General features: G+C 36.2%; 1 protein-coding gene across 6 annotated transcripts in view; it reads left to right on the top strand.

The window, feature by feature from the left end:
- The window catches only part of LOC120770058 (dihydropyrimidinase), a 46,341-nt gene extending 31,037 nt beyond the window's left edge, over positions 1 to 15,304 (top strand). For 3 of the 6 annotated variants that reach the window (XM_040097188.1, XM_040097197.1, XM_040097182.1), the window contains 8 exons: positions 6,566 to 6,629; positions 6,697 to 6,791; positions 6,876 to 7,066; positions 7,154 to 7,428; positions 7,489 to 7,635; positions 10,352 to 10,590; positions 13,353 to 14,098; positions 14,165 to 15,304. In XM_040097188.1, coding sequence (XP_039953122.1) covers positions 6,582 to 6,629; positions 6,697 to 6,791; positions 6,876 to 7,066; positions 7,154 to 7,428; positions 7,489 to 7,635; positions 10,352 to 10,590; positions 13,353 to 14,098; positions 14,165 to 14,244 — 1,821 coding nt within the window. In that variant the 5' untranslated portion in view covers positions 6,566 to 6,581 and the 3' untranslated portion in view covers positions 14,245 to 15,304. Of the gene's footprint in view, positions 1 to 6,565; positions 6,630 to 6,696; positions 6,792 to 6,875; positions 7,067 to 7,153; positions 7,429 to 7,488; positions 7,636 to 10,351; positions 10,591 to 11,143; positions 11,368 to 13,352; positions 14,099 to 14,164 lie in introns of all 6 variants that reach the window. The other 3 variants (XM_040097206.1, XM_040097216.1, XM_040097224.1) reach the window with 3 other exon arrangements.
- The last annotated feature ends 1,719 nt before the right edge of the window (positions 15,305 to 17,023 follow it).

Here is a 17,023-nt window from a genome sequence, read left to right as displayed (position 1 = left end):
TTGGCCATTCTCCAAATTAAGTGCGAGACGCACAACAGTCGGAAAACGTTCATGAATTGCAAAAGTAAATATCCTACAAAGCGCTTTATTGCAGTTCGACCGTATCGTTCAAGACCAATAACCGCCATGTTGCATCCTTTGGTGACTTACTTACAAACATATTTGATCGATTTCACCAAACTACAATATCAAACATTGACATGAGATTTGAATGTGAATTAGACAACAGTGGCGAATATAGTAGGATCCATATGTTGTCAACTTCGATATTCACTAGTCTAAGTTGTATGGTCGTCTGATGAGCAACGACGATAGAGTGGATATCCATCATTTCCAGTTTGCGATTCCGAAAGAAAAGCAAGTGGATGGTGTTTCGTGCATTTATTGTTAGACATACAAACCGAAGTGGGATTGTGGTGTCCGCAAGGTCCATGAACCATATTGGTTTTCATCACTTCGTTTAATACTGGATCTTTCTCTGCATCAGGAATTTCCGCAGAAATGATTTCATCAATTTGTTCTGGTAGAACCACTATCCACCATCCAAAGAAGAACATCGTAACTGTTGTTTGAAAAGTCGTGCTGTGACAATCGCTTACTAATTGACCCCGATCCATAATTCCACACGTACATATGTCATCGCATCCTGGGAGTACTCGTTCATATGCCTTGGCGTTGATGGCAAAAAGAACACCGACCGATATTAGCGGGACCTCTTCGTGGCTTCGTAACAAATTTCAATCTGTAATTGATCACTTCGTTTGAAACACACATAAAGTTTTCACTGAATAATTTTCAAATTTTTTTTTTTTAAATAGCCGGAATAAAAGAGCAAGAGACCGAAATTGAACTCTTCAAATAATTTACAAATCAAAATATTGAAAAACAAAAGAAAAAAGAATTGTATGAAAAAAGTCAATTTTTGGAAATTTCCAATTTTTCAACTTTTTCTTATGAAAAGTTATTTTTTTATTCTGAGCCTTTCCAGATCCACAGTGAAAAAATTTGTTTTTCTGTTTTTAGGCGTTTTCCGGCAATTTTCGTAATTTTTTTACATAAGAACCTTCTCCTAATAATAACAAATACAACAAAAAAAGAATTAGTGAAATCGGTCCAGCCATTCACGCGTGATGCCGTGACAACGGAAAACGGGTTTCATTTTTATATACATATGTACATACATACTTATGTATATAGATTAAATAATTTGGAGACTTCGAAGTACTAATAAAAAATTATTTGTTCAAAAAATAATTTTCTGGCGAAGAGAAAAAATACTTTCAGGTTAAAATAGTAAATGTGAACAGAGCATTCTCCTCCGATCGTTCATGATGTCTCGAAGTAATGTATTCTTTATTTCAAAATTACGGCATGAAAACTAGATATCATAGAATCTACTATAGTATCTTGTCTGATACTTGAAGTAAAATAGTATGATACCCTTATTCACTATACATATGCAAACAATTCCAGTCGGTTAACTCTGTTCTTACGAAATGCGGGGTTAGATAATTTATCATTTTTATTGCCATAACAAGTTTTATTTTTACTTAATGAATACTTAAGCTACTCGCATCATTTCTCAGCCAATCCTATTCAATCAGAATTTGTTGTGGTCTTTTGAACCACAAAATCGATTTTGAGGGTTGATTGCATATCTGGACTCGCCGCAAACTGCCAAAACTGCAGTGCTACGCTGTCTTTTTACCCATCCTTCAAGAAAACTGCGTCATTGCTCCTTCAAAGGAGATAATGGCTTATATCAGTGACTGCACGTGTCGGCATCTGGGCAAAGTGTCAGCGTGGCTCTCGGCCGGCTGCCAACTTCAGTGTAACGTGTAGATAGTCATGCCGTATTGCAAGGGTGTTTTCACTTCGAAAGTGTGGTCATAATGGACGGCGCATATAACAGCTCGCCAAGAGAGTGCGGAAACACATTAAGCTTGTTGAGATTTTTATGTCCTTGCAATGAGTCATACACACCCCAAAAACTGGCACATTGCTCCTTGCAATGCAGACGCATCAGCATACATACTTATATACTATACATACATATGTATGTACATACATTTATATGCAAGTAGATCCCCAACTCTTTGGCAGTGACGCCATCAGCTGATGATTATGTTCTGTCTAGGCTGGCGCTAGACATCTCCGGTGGTTGATTTGTTACTAGTAAAAACGTTTATATACTCGCATGTATAAATGGGCGTAGGCCTGCTTGGTACTCTATATTTACACATATTTACAAATAATACGGTATAAGTGAGTGTTGTGACTCACCTGCGCCGCTGACCTGACCTCTGTGTAGCGACGCGTCTTGCAACGTAGCGAACCGCAGGCTTATTACACATACATACATACATGTATACGAGGTGCCTTTAGGCGTACTTAACAGTAAAAGTTTTGCGGTTAAATTGCATATATGCATACATATGTACATATGCATATATACATATCTAAACTCACATATATGTACATAGGTACAAGCATATTGGGTAATTTTGTACCCAAGAGACCTGTGAGTTGTTGCAATGTTTGCTTGTTATAATGTAAGTGATTCTCAGTGTTTTATTAACACTTTTACTATCGTACAATTTATTGTATTTAGTCAATGCAAATATTTATTTTTTAAATGCATACATATCTATAATGTGGATGGCAATGGACATACAAACATACATATTTATTTACTTATTCTGTTTTTGTTTATAAACACTTTTATTTAACGCTAATCAGCGCACATGGTGATAACGGTTATCTTTATGCTCATTTCCTCATAAGTACATTTAAGTGTTTTGCTAATTATAACTGTAAAATAATTATTATTTTAGTACAAACATAGAAAGTATTTATGTGTCCTATCAGCTGGACCACAAGCGTCAAGCCCAAACCAAACGATCGAAATCGATATTTTGGGAAGCTTTTTGCAGAACAAAGGTTTTCTGCGTTTTTTATAAAACTGGGCGTGATCCCGTCCTCTAATAGGCTTAATGAGCATATTCACAAACCACTTCAGCTATTTCAATTTGAGAGGAACTGGTTCCAACAATTTTTTAATTACTGTGATGGGTGAAATTAGATAACCACGCCCACTATAAAATAGTTCGACAATAGGCATGGCACCACCCATTTTTGGGTGAAAACCTACTTACATATATCTCAGGAACTAATTGACCAATTTCAACCAAATTGTGTGCTTAACATTAATTGGCTTTTTTGTGTTATATTGTGGGAATGCGTGAAATCTGAATACAACCACGCCTGCTTCCAATATATAAAAATTTTTACATCCGAGTGATTATTTCACTTTACAGTATATAAAATGAGAACCAAAGGCGTTATCGAAATCAACTTTTTAGAAAAAGTGTATTCAGGGCATGCGAACTCACGTCCTTAAATAGTCAAAATTGGACTATAACTTTTAAAGTAACCAGATACCGAATATCTGAGCAACAGTGCCTGACGTTTTACCGAAAATATCGGTCAATCTGTAAGGTACCGTAATGAAAGCCATGTTTTTCGGAAAATAATATCGTGTCGTTAAAAATGGATAATATCGGTTCAATGCTTTCCTTATCCTCATATGTATATGAACCTAATAGAAAGATCAACTTCCTTTATACCGTATATAACTAACTCAAGATTTAAATTTTCCATTTGATTGTAAAGAATTATACATATGTACGTACATACATATGTATACAGAATAGGCAGAAAAAATCTGCATGTTAATCGGATCATTTGTCTTCGAGTTATCACGGTAGCAAATTGGAAAAATGTTGTATAGAGAAAAACGTGTTTAAAAATAAAATGGTGGAGAGGATTGAACCGTAGTGGCCACCCTTTAAATAGCTGTAATTCAAAAACTTTCGAGATATTGTTTTATTTTTTTCAACATTTCACACAAGGTGTGCCCTTCAAATATCCAATTTTACACAAACATATTCCTGAAGATGCGGCTTGAATCATTATCATCGTTCCTACCCAGTGAAACATCGACAGATCAGGCGAGATGATAAACTCTTTCACAACCCTGGTAATGTTGATAAAAATTAAAAAAAAAAAAAAATAATCCTTAAAAGTTATATGTACATCAGCGTCACTCCTCCATCAAATGGAATTAAACTTCTCAGAAATGACGAAGAACGCGTTATCGGAACTGAAAATAGTGACCGCTATCTGAATTATAGTAGTACTGCATGCTGATTCAAAATATGAGAGTTAGGAAATGTCGTTTACTTCTTTGTTTACACAGATTTTCAATTTGTTAGTTTTATCGGTTAAACAAATAAAGATAATCACAATATAATTATTCGAATTGTTGACAGATTTTATAAGACTATTTTTCACGCGGAATTACACTGAAAGAAAGAAGAAATTACACTGTAAGAAACGAAAAGCTTTTTAAATTTAAATGGGAACAGAGAACTACGACAACGAGTATATGTATGTACTATATACATACATACATAAGTATGTATTGAAATTTGCACTATATATAATACAAAAACTATAGTTCAATTTGGTTTATTGGGCTTTAATATATTATATAATATATATGTCTGTACATATACACATATAAGATATCGGTAATCGCAAACATTTCGCATTGCCGAAAATAAAAACAGCTTTACGTAGATTACTTATGTTCGTACATAATTTATAACATACTTATGTACTATCTTTAAAAACTTATATGTAACTACATAGATGCGATAAGTAATCTGCTTTTAATTAGTAGATTTTTTTTTGGGTGACATTTCACATTTGAATGATGTATATAATTCTAATACCGATAAGACAAAGCTATTAATTTTTCATGCATTCGCATGTACATAAGTATGTAAGTACATACATATGTATGTATGTATTTTTTATTTATTTATGCTCTTGCAACATGTTGCTACAGAGTATAATAGTTTTGTTCATCTAACGGTTATATGTATCTCCTAAAATTAATCGAGATAGATATAGGGTTATACATACTTATATAATTGATAAGAATGACGAGATGAGTTGTAATCCGTATGACTGTTTGTCTGTCCGTCCGTCCATCCGTACAAGCTGTAACTTGAGTAAAAATTTATATTTCGTGTCCGGCCCTCTAATAAGTTTAAGCCCTCTTAAACCACTTAAGCTAGAACAACCAAATTCGCTTAGCGCAAATACTATAAGAACTCCAACCGAGATTCATTCACTTTCTCAGATAACGTTACTGTTAAAAACTACTAAGCTAAAAGCGCGATAAATCAATAACTGAATACGCAAGAGGCATTTCATTTTACCCCCGAGATGGTATGAGAGAGCTTTAAAGGAGCCGTGGTCAAAACTGAACAATAGGCGTGGCACCCCTCACTTTTAGGTGAAATCACAAATCTTGAGACCCGCCCGACCGTTTCAACCAGATATAAAAGGTGCCTTTTCTGTGACAATTTATGTTTTAGTATAAAAATGGGCGAATCCGGACTGCAGCCACGTCTACATATATAACACAATTTCATCTAATTCTTTCCTTTCGAGTGTACAAATCAAAAAGCAATTAATAATAGGGAATAAACGAGTTCTGTATTAGAGTATGCCACCTTATGGATATGGAAGATATTAGTCATGTGTCAGATTTATAATTGAAATTCAGAAAGCATTCTTTCCTGATAGTAGTATGACTGTGTACTAGAAATGGTTTGAATCGGATCAATACTTCCTTTAGCCCCCGAACTTCCGGGAGACACTATACCGTATATATCGGCCAATATGTGAGTTATCTTAATACAATAAGATTGAGAGAGCGTGTTTTTTATATTTGTGTTTAGAATATAAAATCGGGTGAACTAACAGGTCTTATGTACTTGAAGGTACTTCCCAGGCTTTAATCTTTTCAAGTTTCCTGTATATGAAATGCTCAATTATACCTTACTACTTTTATATATGTATATGTATGTATTAAAAAATTTATATATTCAATACAGATTGATAATTGGTTACAGAGAAATCAACTATGTATTTACAAATTACTTCACAACTGGGATCATAGGTCCAACTAATGTACCGACTGTTAATTGTTATTTTCAATAGTAGTAAAACAATCCAGTGATAACATAAGTATAACTTCTCGAAGATAATTACAGGTCTGAGATAAATATTTGACAGCTCTTTCAGGTTTTCCATAACTATTTCCTATATGGTACATTTCGTGCCGAATTTCAAAGTGTTTCAAACCAGCCTCAGTTAGAATAATGCGTAGATCCTTATGAAACAAATTTAGTAGTTTCAAGAAATTACCTTTAAGACAGATAAATTTTTGTTTCAAAAAACCTATATATAATCAGCCTAGCTTTTGGGGTGTGTTCCACTCTACACCCGTCTTAATCTTTAGAAATTCAAGGTTTGGATTTTGTCAACATAGGTATGATGATGTTTTTATAGAGCCCATAGTATAGATTTTTCTACCCTTTCCTACTATGTACCATCATATAGCGTCTATATATTTTAAAACTCTTTGTCCCGAGATATTATAAAATTATATGCACTTAGAACTAAATTGAATTTTTCTTTTGAATTTCAGATAAATTTCCAAAAACATGGCGACAAGTCCAAAACCCGTCAAGAAGGTGCCCATCCACCTTCAGGTGAGTCTTTGAATATGCCAAAAGCCTTTCTAAGCTTAATCACATTTTCAATATTTCAACGAACCAGAGCTCCCAGAACCGCGTCTATATCAAGAATGGACACATCGTCAACCACGACAAGTCATTTAAGGCCGATATTTACATTGAGGATGGCATAATTAAGTAATTATTCATTTTAAATTAAGAAGCTGTTAGAAAATATCTTAATTATAATTATTAATAATTATTAATTCTTTCCCATGCTAGATTTGTTGGATCCGCATCCGATATCGTTGTGCCCGGCGGCGTACGCATTGTGGATGCTGCAAACAAATTGGTGCTGCCCGGTGGCATTGATCCACACACTCACATGCAGCTGAAATTCGGCGGTTGCGTCGCTGTAGACGATTTCTATCATGGCACCAAAGCGGCCGTAGCTGGCGGCACCACCACTATCAGTGAGTATCAATGTTATGAACTCTGGCACCGCTAAAAATTGTGAGTTCCGAAAACTTTTCATATAACTAACGATTTTCATTTCACAGTTGATTTCGTGCTGCCCGACAAGGGTGAATCGCTCGTTGAAGCCTACGACAAATGGCGTGCTTGGGCTGATCCCAAGGTCTGCTGTGATTATGCGCTCCATGTGGGCATCACTTGGTGGTCGAAATCTGTGTCTGAAGAAATGAAAATCATGTGCGAAGAGCTGGGCGTCAATTCTTTCAAAATGTTCATGGCTTACAAGGGTCTGTATCAGTTGAATGATTCGGAGCTTTTGGAGGCTTTCGAGCGCATACGAGCGTTAAATGGTGTTGCACAGGTATTTTTGATGGGTTATCCTTTGGGAGTTGCACTAAATTTGTATGCTTTTGAATGGAAGGTGCATGCTGAGAATGGCGATATTATTGCTAAGAATGTGCAGAAATTACTGGCTGCTGGCGTTACTGGTCCAGAGGGTCATGAGCTCTCGCGGCAGGAAGAAGTAGAGGCTGAGGCAGTCAACCGAGCCTGTATACTGGCACATCAGGTATTTCAAAATTTTGAGTTGTGTACCGAAGTATCACATATACACGTGTACAGACATAAATTAAGTAAAATATTTTTAAAATTGGTTAGCGCACTGTATTATTTTTTGTTAAACATATTTTAATTTAATTTATCCAAATTGTGTCAAAACGTAACGTAACATAACCTTACATATACGAACAAATATTTTGCATTCTATTAAAATAATGTTAGCGCAAGAAAAGACTTAATCAAAATTCTCTCAAAATTTATTTGCACAAAATATTTTCATAAACAATACACTTTTTAACTAAAATTATAAGTAAGCAAGAGCTAAGTTTGATTGGAACCGTGAATACTACTTAGAGCCAAAAATAGTAAGACTTTGTTTCTTAATTTTAAATTTCTTAATTTATTCTTCAAAATCTATGTCGTCCTTCTCAGAGTAATCCCCATAGGCCCCAATGCACTTGTGCCAACGCCTTTTCCAATTCTCGAAACAGTTGTTAAAGTCAATTTCCGGAATAGCTTTCAATGCTCGTAGTGATTCACTTTTAATATCTTCAATTGACTCAAAACGGTTTCCTCGGAGTGGTCGTTAGAGTGTGTCGAATAGCCAGAAGTCACACGAAACGGTGCGGATACTCACAAATATGGGTACTCACGAAGAATCAAAGCATTATGCGACGGTGCATTATGGTAGTGCAAAAACAGAGAGTTGTCGACACATATTTTAGGCCCCTTTTTACGAAAGCCAAAATGACGCATAACACTCAAAAAGCATTTCTCTGTCAACAAGGCCGGTCGGAAGGAATTCGGAGTGCCCCACATCTCGATAATCGAAAAAAACTGTCAACAAAACCTTGATTTTTGACTTGCTTTGACATGGTTCTTTCGCATTCGACTCATCTTTGCCACGATATTCGGCCGATTGACCGATCTGTTTCCGAGTCGTAAGCATAGATCCAAGGCTCATTGCTCGTAATAAAAAGTTTCGTGTAGTCGAAAAGCATTGTTTCACAGACGTTTTTTGAGAAAATTTAGTGATTCTGGAACCAATCGTGGTTTCACTTTTCTTTGGCCCAAATAGTCTTTCAAAATGGTTTTCACTGATCCTTTCGATATTGCAGCGATGGAAGTAAGATCTCTGACTGTTAATCGTCGATTCGCACGCACCAATTCCCTTATGTTATTGACGTGTCGATCATCAGTTGTTGTTGATGGCCGCTCTGGACGTGGTTTGTCGTCAAAGAGTTATCTGTCCTCTTTGAATAACTTATAACAATCAAAAGTACTTGGTCGCGACAAACTATTATCACTGAAGGCCTTTGGCCATTTGGCACAAATTTCACTGACAGTCATACCCACCTAGCAAAAATATTTTGAAGAATAAGTTTTCGCGCGAAATTTAAATTAAAAAGTCTTACTACGCCACAGTAGTATTTCATCTAGCTGCAGAGCAAGGTTATTATATGTGAGAACTTCACTTCAGTTAGTTTGCTTTCATCAGAATATTTTGCTTTAAAAATAAAATATTTAACTTAACCTCAACCAACATCACGGGGTTTATATCACGATTAATCTTAGCAAGGGGTAATATAGTAACATGATAGCACATAACGCATTATTTGGCTTTAGGAAGCTAAATTTCGGTCAAATAGTAAAAACCTTAACCTTCTCATTAGATATTACTTGTAACTGGTCACTTAAAATGGTTCGGAACGATGAGTTCATGACGTCTTGAACGCAAAGAAAGAGTTCTTGTTTAAGTTTCACAGTTTGTTTAGATTATAGACGAGTAAAATTTTTGCCAGAGCTGGTTTTAATAATTTATTTTCTGATTTGCCGTCTTAATACTCGGATGATTTAGAACGAAGAATTATTAAAATTTTAAAACAATTTGTATTTGCTAGAGCGAAGAAACACTAGAGAGATTTAAGAATATTTGCCGTTAAAAATCTTTTGGAAAAAGTTTACCATTACTCTAAAAGTGTTATTAAATTAAATAAATGAGATAATTTAATATTCAAATATAATTAATAAATTGCTAAAACAAATAATTTATTTCAGTACGGGCACCAAGAAAATTATTTTGGAAAGAGTTGCCACCAGTTTGAAAATTTGTTTTGAAATGAAATTGATCAAAAATCAATATTGGAATATTAGCGCAAAAAGCAAATTTATGTGAGAAGTTTTTAGTGTTTAAAGAAATGGTGAGGTCAGTAGTATTTATTTATTCATAGGTTGTTGTAGCGGCAAAAAACATTCTCAAATACGCAATTGATTGATATTCTCAAGAATACATATTGAAATTGTTATTATTATTAGAGAAATAATACTGTATTAAGTGTTTTCCGTTGTAAAGCATTATTATAACTTTTTAGCATGGTGTCGATGATGTAAAAAATCAGTTCCACTCACACTTAGCGCTTCCTTTACTCTGCATTGATAGTTTCTAAGCACAATATGCACACTCGCATTTACATATATGTAAAAAGTTGTTTATTTTTATTTATTTTTTTTTTAATTTTTAAATTTTAAAATTGAAATTTTTTCTTTTTTTAATTTCATTTTGTACATATGTATACATTAATAAATGTACATAAATATATACCACCAAATACCCAATGCCCTTTCCACACACCTCACAAACTCACCAACTAAATGGTTCCTTGCCACGCTACTCCCTCCACTCCAACCACCACACCCACAAAACACACGAATTACCACCGAAAAAGGTCGATTGTCCGTTATACGTAGTGCATGTAATGAGTAAATCGGCGGGCATTGAGGTGGCGCGTGCGCGCAGACGCTACAAAAATACCGTCATCTATGGCGAAACCTTGGCTGCGGCGCTCGGCACCGACGGCACCAACTACTGGCACGAATGTTTCCAACATGCAGCGGGTCACGTGCTCAGTCCACCACTACGTCCCGATCCAACGACGCCCGCCTTTATGATGAACCTATTGGCGAAGTAAGTTTCACGAAGGGTGAACCTGAAGCAGGTTAATTGCTTCACACATAACATTCGGCTAATAGATGTATGTATATGCATACTTATGTACTAATGATCGAGGAAATAATTTGGCATTGGATTGTTTAATTGGAATTTTAGTGTTGCTCGCAAATGCACCAACTAATTTCTACATTGCATGTAGTCATTACATACATATGTACAACATACACACATAATCTAACCCATTTGTCATGCCGATGGATAAAGTCACATGCATACATAATATACATACATACATATGTACACATAAACACTTTTGTAAAACGGTTTAATGTTCTCATTGCCTAATTAACTTTAATTACACAAATACCGTTATCCTCGTATGTGTATTTACTATTTGTTGTAATTTTGCTAATTACTTTGTTTGTTTGTCTTCTTTTTACTGTTTTTTGTCTCTTTCGTGTACTATTTCTCACACTCATACCAACTCACACACACACATGCTTACAACCCGCTAATATTAACACATTAATGTTAATAAATCGCATTCGAATGTTGGATAACGGATCAGATGAAGACACCGCTCTATGTGACTCGCATCACTTCGAAATCGTCGGCTGAAATTATTGGTCGCGCCCGTCGCAGCGGCTACGTTGTGTTCGGCGAAACTTTGGCCGGTTCAATTGGGCGCTCAATGAATGGCGTTCGTCAGCAGGAGCGTTTGTATTACATAACAAGTCCACCAATACGCGAATCGGCCGAAACGCCAAGGCAATTGATGAAATCGCTGGCGTAGTAAGTATCTCAGCACAAAACATACATACATACACACAGGGAGGCGGATGCAAGAGTAAATGACTCAGAGTAGATAATTTTCTTATTCGTGGTTTTCGGGTATAATTATATTCATAAGTACTTAATAGATGTGTCATCTGCACAAATCGAAATGTCTGCTGTCGAATCGTCAATTTCGGTAGAAGTGATGAAAATGATTTTAAATAATTATTTAGTGGGAAGAAATTGTACACCCAAACAAAATTAATTTGTAAATACATGTTACGTCTCATTACATTTTCAACCCGGAAGGGGAGTAATAAGTTCGCTATGAAGATTGTAACACCCAGAAGGATACGTCGGAGACCGCATAAAGTATATGTACATACATACATATGTATGTACTTATATACATATAAATGTTCAGCATGACGAGCTGCGTCGATTTAGTCATGTGCGTATGTCTGTCTGTGTATAAGGAAACTAGCTCCTCAGTTTTTGAGATATACATACATAAGTAGATCTGAAATCATCAGGTGTCGAAAAATGGTGACCTATTAGTATATCTTTTTCTTACGGTAATTCGGTGCCATGTTAGGAGTATACGGTGGATGACTCATCAAATTGATGTTTTGAGTGCGCAAAAATGCAATTGTTTCAGTCGATGTTTGAAAGCTCGCATTATCGTGGTGAAGAGTGATCCGATTTTGGCGGAATTTCTTGAAAGACAACTGGCAAGCAAATGACTGAAAACATACACAGATTTTGTTGTTCTGCATTGCTCTAGCGGTATGGTTGCAATATTTCAAGTTGTTTCAAAAAAAACCACTCTTTGCTAGGAAGTATTTCGTGCGCAAACAACTTTTGTTGGATGCGGCTCATCTTGAATCACACTTACAGTCCACTGTACTTTACTTTCGGGCTCATAGTGCAAATCCACGATTCTATCGCATTTGGTAAACATTTTCCTCGACTAATCGACAAGAGCCTTGTTTTGATCGATCGACAAATTGTATGGGATCCAAGGTGAACCAAATATTTTACATCCCACTAATGTCCATAGTTGTCTTAATCACACTGTAGGTCACATAACGAACTTGCAATATCAGTTTGAGCACAGCATCAATAGTTCCGGAACTACAACTTATTTTTGCGATCTTCCCTAAAATACGACTCGATAATTCACTACACGATCGATAAACCCGTGTCCTTGATGGAGCTTCATGGTGCAAAAATTTAATTAATTTACGCCGAAATTCAATTCCATTTTTTGATCGAAAAAGAATATTTAAAGTAACTGTAAAAACACAAATAGCGCTAGTATACCAAATCAAATATGTCAAACTCTATGATAAAATTATGAGTTTCCAGATTGCAACAATCGTGTTTCCAAATCGCGAAATATAAAAGGCAGTCTACGTATGTGCAGTAATAAAATCGAACCGTACTATCGGATGTTTTGTTAACGACAATTGCACCTTCAACAAGGAGCACAAGGAGTTAGGCAAAGGCAACTTCACCAAAATACCGAACGGTGTCAACGGCGTCGAGGATCGCATGTCTGTTGCGAAAGATGCAAAAAGATTCAAAGCAAATTCAAAACAAAAATCAGCTGTTATTTAAGCACTGCTTAAGTCTCCCCTTTTCAGTACTTAAGCATTACATAAGTATGAACTGTAAAACAATATATTCCTGTTTTATCTTAAGTACAACATAAGTATGGACTGTGAAACCGGGCCTTAGTCCCTGTTTTTCTTATAATCTCTCGAGGAATTATGTCCCACCTCATGCATAGCACTAATAATAAAACTTAAGACACTGAACGCAGACAACATTAATCCACCATGTCTCTATGTTTTCTTAGCGTGCGCGAGGGTAAGGCTAAACCTCTGAACGCTATTCCCTCCCATTTAACGGCTTTCTGTGTTTATTAACTAAATAACAATGAGTGACAAAGAGAATATTATCTGTCAAATTAAAATTCATTTTCCAATTCTGCTCAACAGCGATGATCTGCAGACAACCGGCAGCGACAATTGCACCTTCAACAAGGAGCACAAGGAGTTAGGCAAAGGCAACTTCACCAAAATACCGAACGGTGTCAACGGCGTCGAGGATCGCATGTCTGTTGTTTGGGAGAAAGGTGTGCATGCTGGCCTATTGGATCCCTGCCGCTTCGTTGCCGTCACCAGCACCAATGCCGCCAAAATATTCAATCTTTATCCACAAAAAGGACGCATCGCCGTGGGCTCGGATGCTGACATTGTCATTTGGAATCCAAATGCTACACGCACCATTTCCAAGGAGACGCATCATCATGCTTGCGATTTCAACATTTTCGAGGGCATGGTATGCCATGGTGTGCCCGAAATGGTTTTGGTGCGCGGACGCATTTGCGTCGAAGACGGCAGCGTACGCGTCGCCGAAGGTTATGGGCGTTTCGTTAATACACCAACACGTCCGCCATATCTCTACGATGTGTTGGAGGGTAAGATTGCAGCCAACGAAGAGCACAATGGCGAAGAGCATGAAGAGCAATTGAATAACGGTTTGAAGAAATTGGATTTGGGCGCTTTGGAAATCGAAATACCGTATCAGGAGCCCATCTCACGCACATTGCTCTCCATGCCGGGTGCTGGCGGTTCCGTAGCCAGTACACCATCGGGCCGTGGACGCGTCGAAGGTACACGTAACATGCAAGAATCAACGTTTTCCGTTAGCGGTAAGCAATCAGGCTTAGTTAATTCAAATGGTGAATGATTTGTGTTGAGAGCTGTATTTATTATTCGTTTACATCTTTTTTTCTATCTCCTTACAGAGGAGCTGGATAAATCTGGCAATCGCTCGTGTATTCGTGTCAGGAATCCACCAGGCGGCAAGTCTTCGGGTTTCTGGTAAATCAATGCAACCATGCGCAGTCATCACACACCGGCATCAAATCGCACAATTCGATACATCCATACATACAGACATACTTACAAACATAGTTAAGTAACTGTAAGAGATTTGCGAAATGGCTAAATGCCTACATACATACTTATATACAGATATGTATATATTGTTTTTGTTTGTAAGCAGAATGTGGTTTATTGCAACAACATAACACACACACACACATACTTACACATATAAAAATCGCAAAAGACGTGTTCCCAAAATTACATCAATCAAAAGTGTGAATGGAGAAGCTACCAAACCAAATCTACCAAATCTTTGTACTACGCATAAAACATGAACGAATAGCAAATGAAGTTTATAAATATCTAAATTTAATTATACAACAGTTAATTCATATAATCATGCATACCTACATACATATGCAAATGTAAATGTATGCGCTATGTATGTGGACTTGTACAAGTATATATGTAACCACATCAGCGTAAACTAAATAGTGAATATTATTAAATATAATTGTAATATCTGCTTATTGTGCAATCATATTTCATGTGTTAGCTTAAATTTATAATTATTGTTTTCGTTTTTTTTTCAACTATAATATATTTAAATATTTGTTTTTGTACTTTTAACATACATACATACATATATAAATTGTGATTAAACACACAAGTGAATTTAAAATTAATTTTGCCTTTACACGCCTTTCTTCATTAAACGCACGAGCCAAAACCACCCGTCTCCTCCCCATCGTGAGTAGCTATGTACATACATACAGAGAACGGGTCTTGGCGACGCGTGTCCCCCACATATTTTCCTAAGTGACTTATAAACATAAATATGTAGATGCACTTTTCTCCTTCCGTTGGACACATTTACAAGCAAATATACTTACAAAATGAGGAAGCGATTATTTGTAGATCGTTCACTTGCATGATTAGCGTAAATTTGTAAGACGATTTCTACCTAATTTTTATTCATATTGAAATAATAATAATAATTATAATATAAAATACAAATTAACATTTAATAAAACATCAACGTTGTATGCTAAAATTCATTGTTGTTTTTTCTCTAAACAGGAAACGCCATACAAGTGAGTAAATAGAAAGAGTATAGATACTGATTGTTGCATTTTTCCTCAATAATTGTTTGATTCGTATCACAATAAAGTGGTTTGAACCCGTAAATTAGAAGTATTTAGAAGTATCAAAAGCTGATACAGAACTGGTTTCAGTGAGAAATGTTGATCGCGTCGACGTTTCCACGCATTCAAGGATGAGATCTTTCACGAAACATCAAAAAGACTATCGTTGTGGTCTAAAGCTTTTTATACTCTCGCAACAATGTTGCTAAGGAGAGTATTATAGTTTTGTTCACATAACGGTTGTTTGTAAGTCCTAAAACTAAAAGAGTCAGATATAGGGTTATATATACCAAAGTGATCAGGGTGACGAGTAGAGTCGAAATCCGGATGTCTGCCTGTCCGTCCGTCTGTCCGTTCGTCTGTCCGTCCGTCCGTCCGTCCGTGCAAGCTGTAACTTGAGTAAAAATTGCGATATCATGATGAAACTTGGTGCTCCATAAGAAGGTTAAGTTCGAAGATGGGCAAAATCAGCCTACTACCACGCCCACAAAATGGCGGAAACCGAAAACCTATAAAGTGTCATAACTAAGCCATAAATAAAGATATTAAAGTGAAATTTAGCACAAAGTATCGCATTAGGGAGGGGCATATTTGGACGCAATTTTTTTTGAAAAGTGGGCGTGGACCCGCCCCCTACTAAGTTTTTTGTGCATATCTCGGAAACTACTATAGCTATGTCAACCAAACAGTCTACACAGTCGTTTTCTTCAGGTATTTCCATATACAGTTCAAAAATGGAAGAAATCGGATAATAACCACGCCCACCTCCCATACAAAGGTTATGTTGAAAATCACTAAAAGTGCGTTAACCGACTAACAAAAAACGTCAGAAACACTAAATTTTACGGAAGAAATTGCAGAAGGAAGCTGCACCCAGGCTTTTTTTTTAAATTGAAAATGGGCTTGGCCTCGCCCACCATATCTCAGGAACTACTAGACCGATTTCAATGAAATTCGGTATATAATATTTTCTTAACACCCTGATGACATGTACGATGTATGGGTGAAATCGATTCACAACCACGCCTTCTTCCAATATAACGCTATTTTGAATTCCATCTGATGCCTTTTCTGTATAATACGAGTATATACATTAGGAACCAATGATGATAGCGGAATAAAACTTTACAAAAATACGGTATTTGAAAAATATGTAAATGACGTATAATGAAATCTCGATTATCACTTTACCATGCGAGAGTATAAAATGTTCGGTGACACCCGAACTTAGCTCTTCCTTACTTGTTTATATTGCAGTATTGGCATTGAAGTGCAGACGTGATCATGGTATACATTACTGCACAGTAACTGCTATGCACACCGATCTTGATGGTTTAGAAAAAAAAATACTACATTTTCTTGCGTATTTAGAATGATGGGATTAAGGTCCAATATACAACGAGTTGTTTGATAAATTACTATTTTAAAAGAAATTTCATAATGCCACCCTTATAGAAACCCTCGGCTGTATTGTCCAAAAACTGGAATATTGAATTTACCATGCTTTTCTTAAGCCAACAAAATTATAGTCAAGAATATACTTTGTAAGTAGTAATCATTTGAGGTCAGGTTAGGGCAACAAAGTAGATGCATTAGGACTTTCTAACCAAGCTTCCGGAGCATCGGGCGAGT

This window comes from Bactrocera tryoni, chromosome 1 (assembly GCF_016617805.1).
Source record: "Bactrocera tryoni isolate S06 chromosome 1, CSIRO_BtryS06_freeze2, whole genome shotgun sequence".
NCBI classification, from domain to species: domain Eukaryota; kingdom Metazoa; phylum Arthropoda; class Insecta; order Diptera; family Tephritidae; genus Bactrocera; species Bactrocera tryoni.
This window is presented reverse-complemented; position numbering and strand designations above follow the sequence as displayed.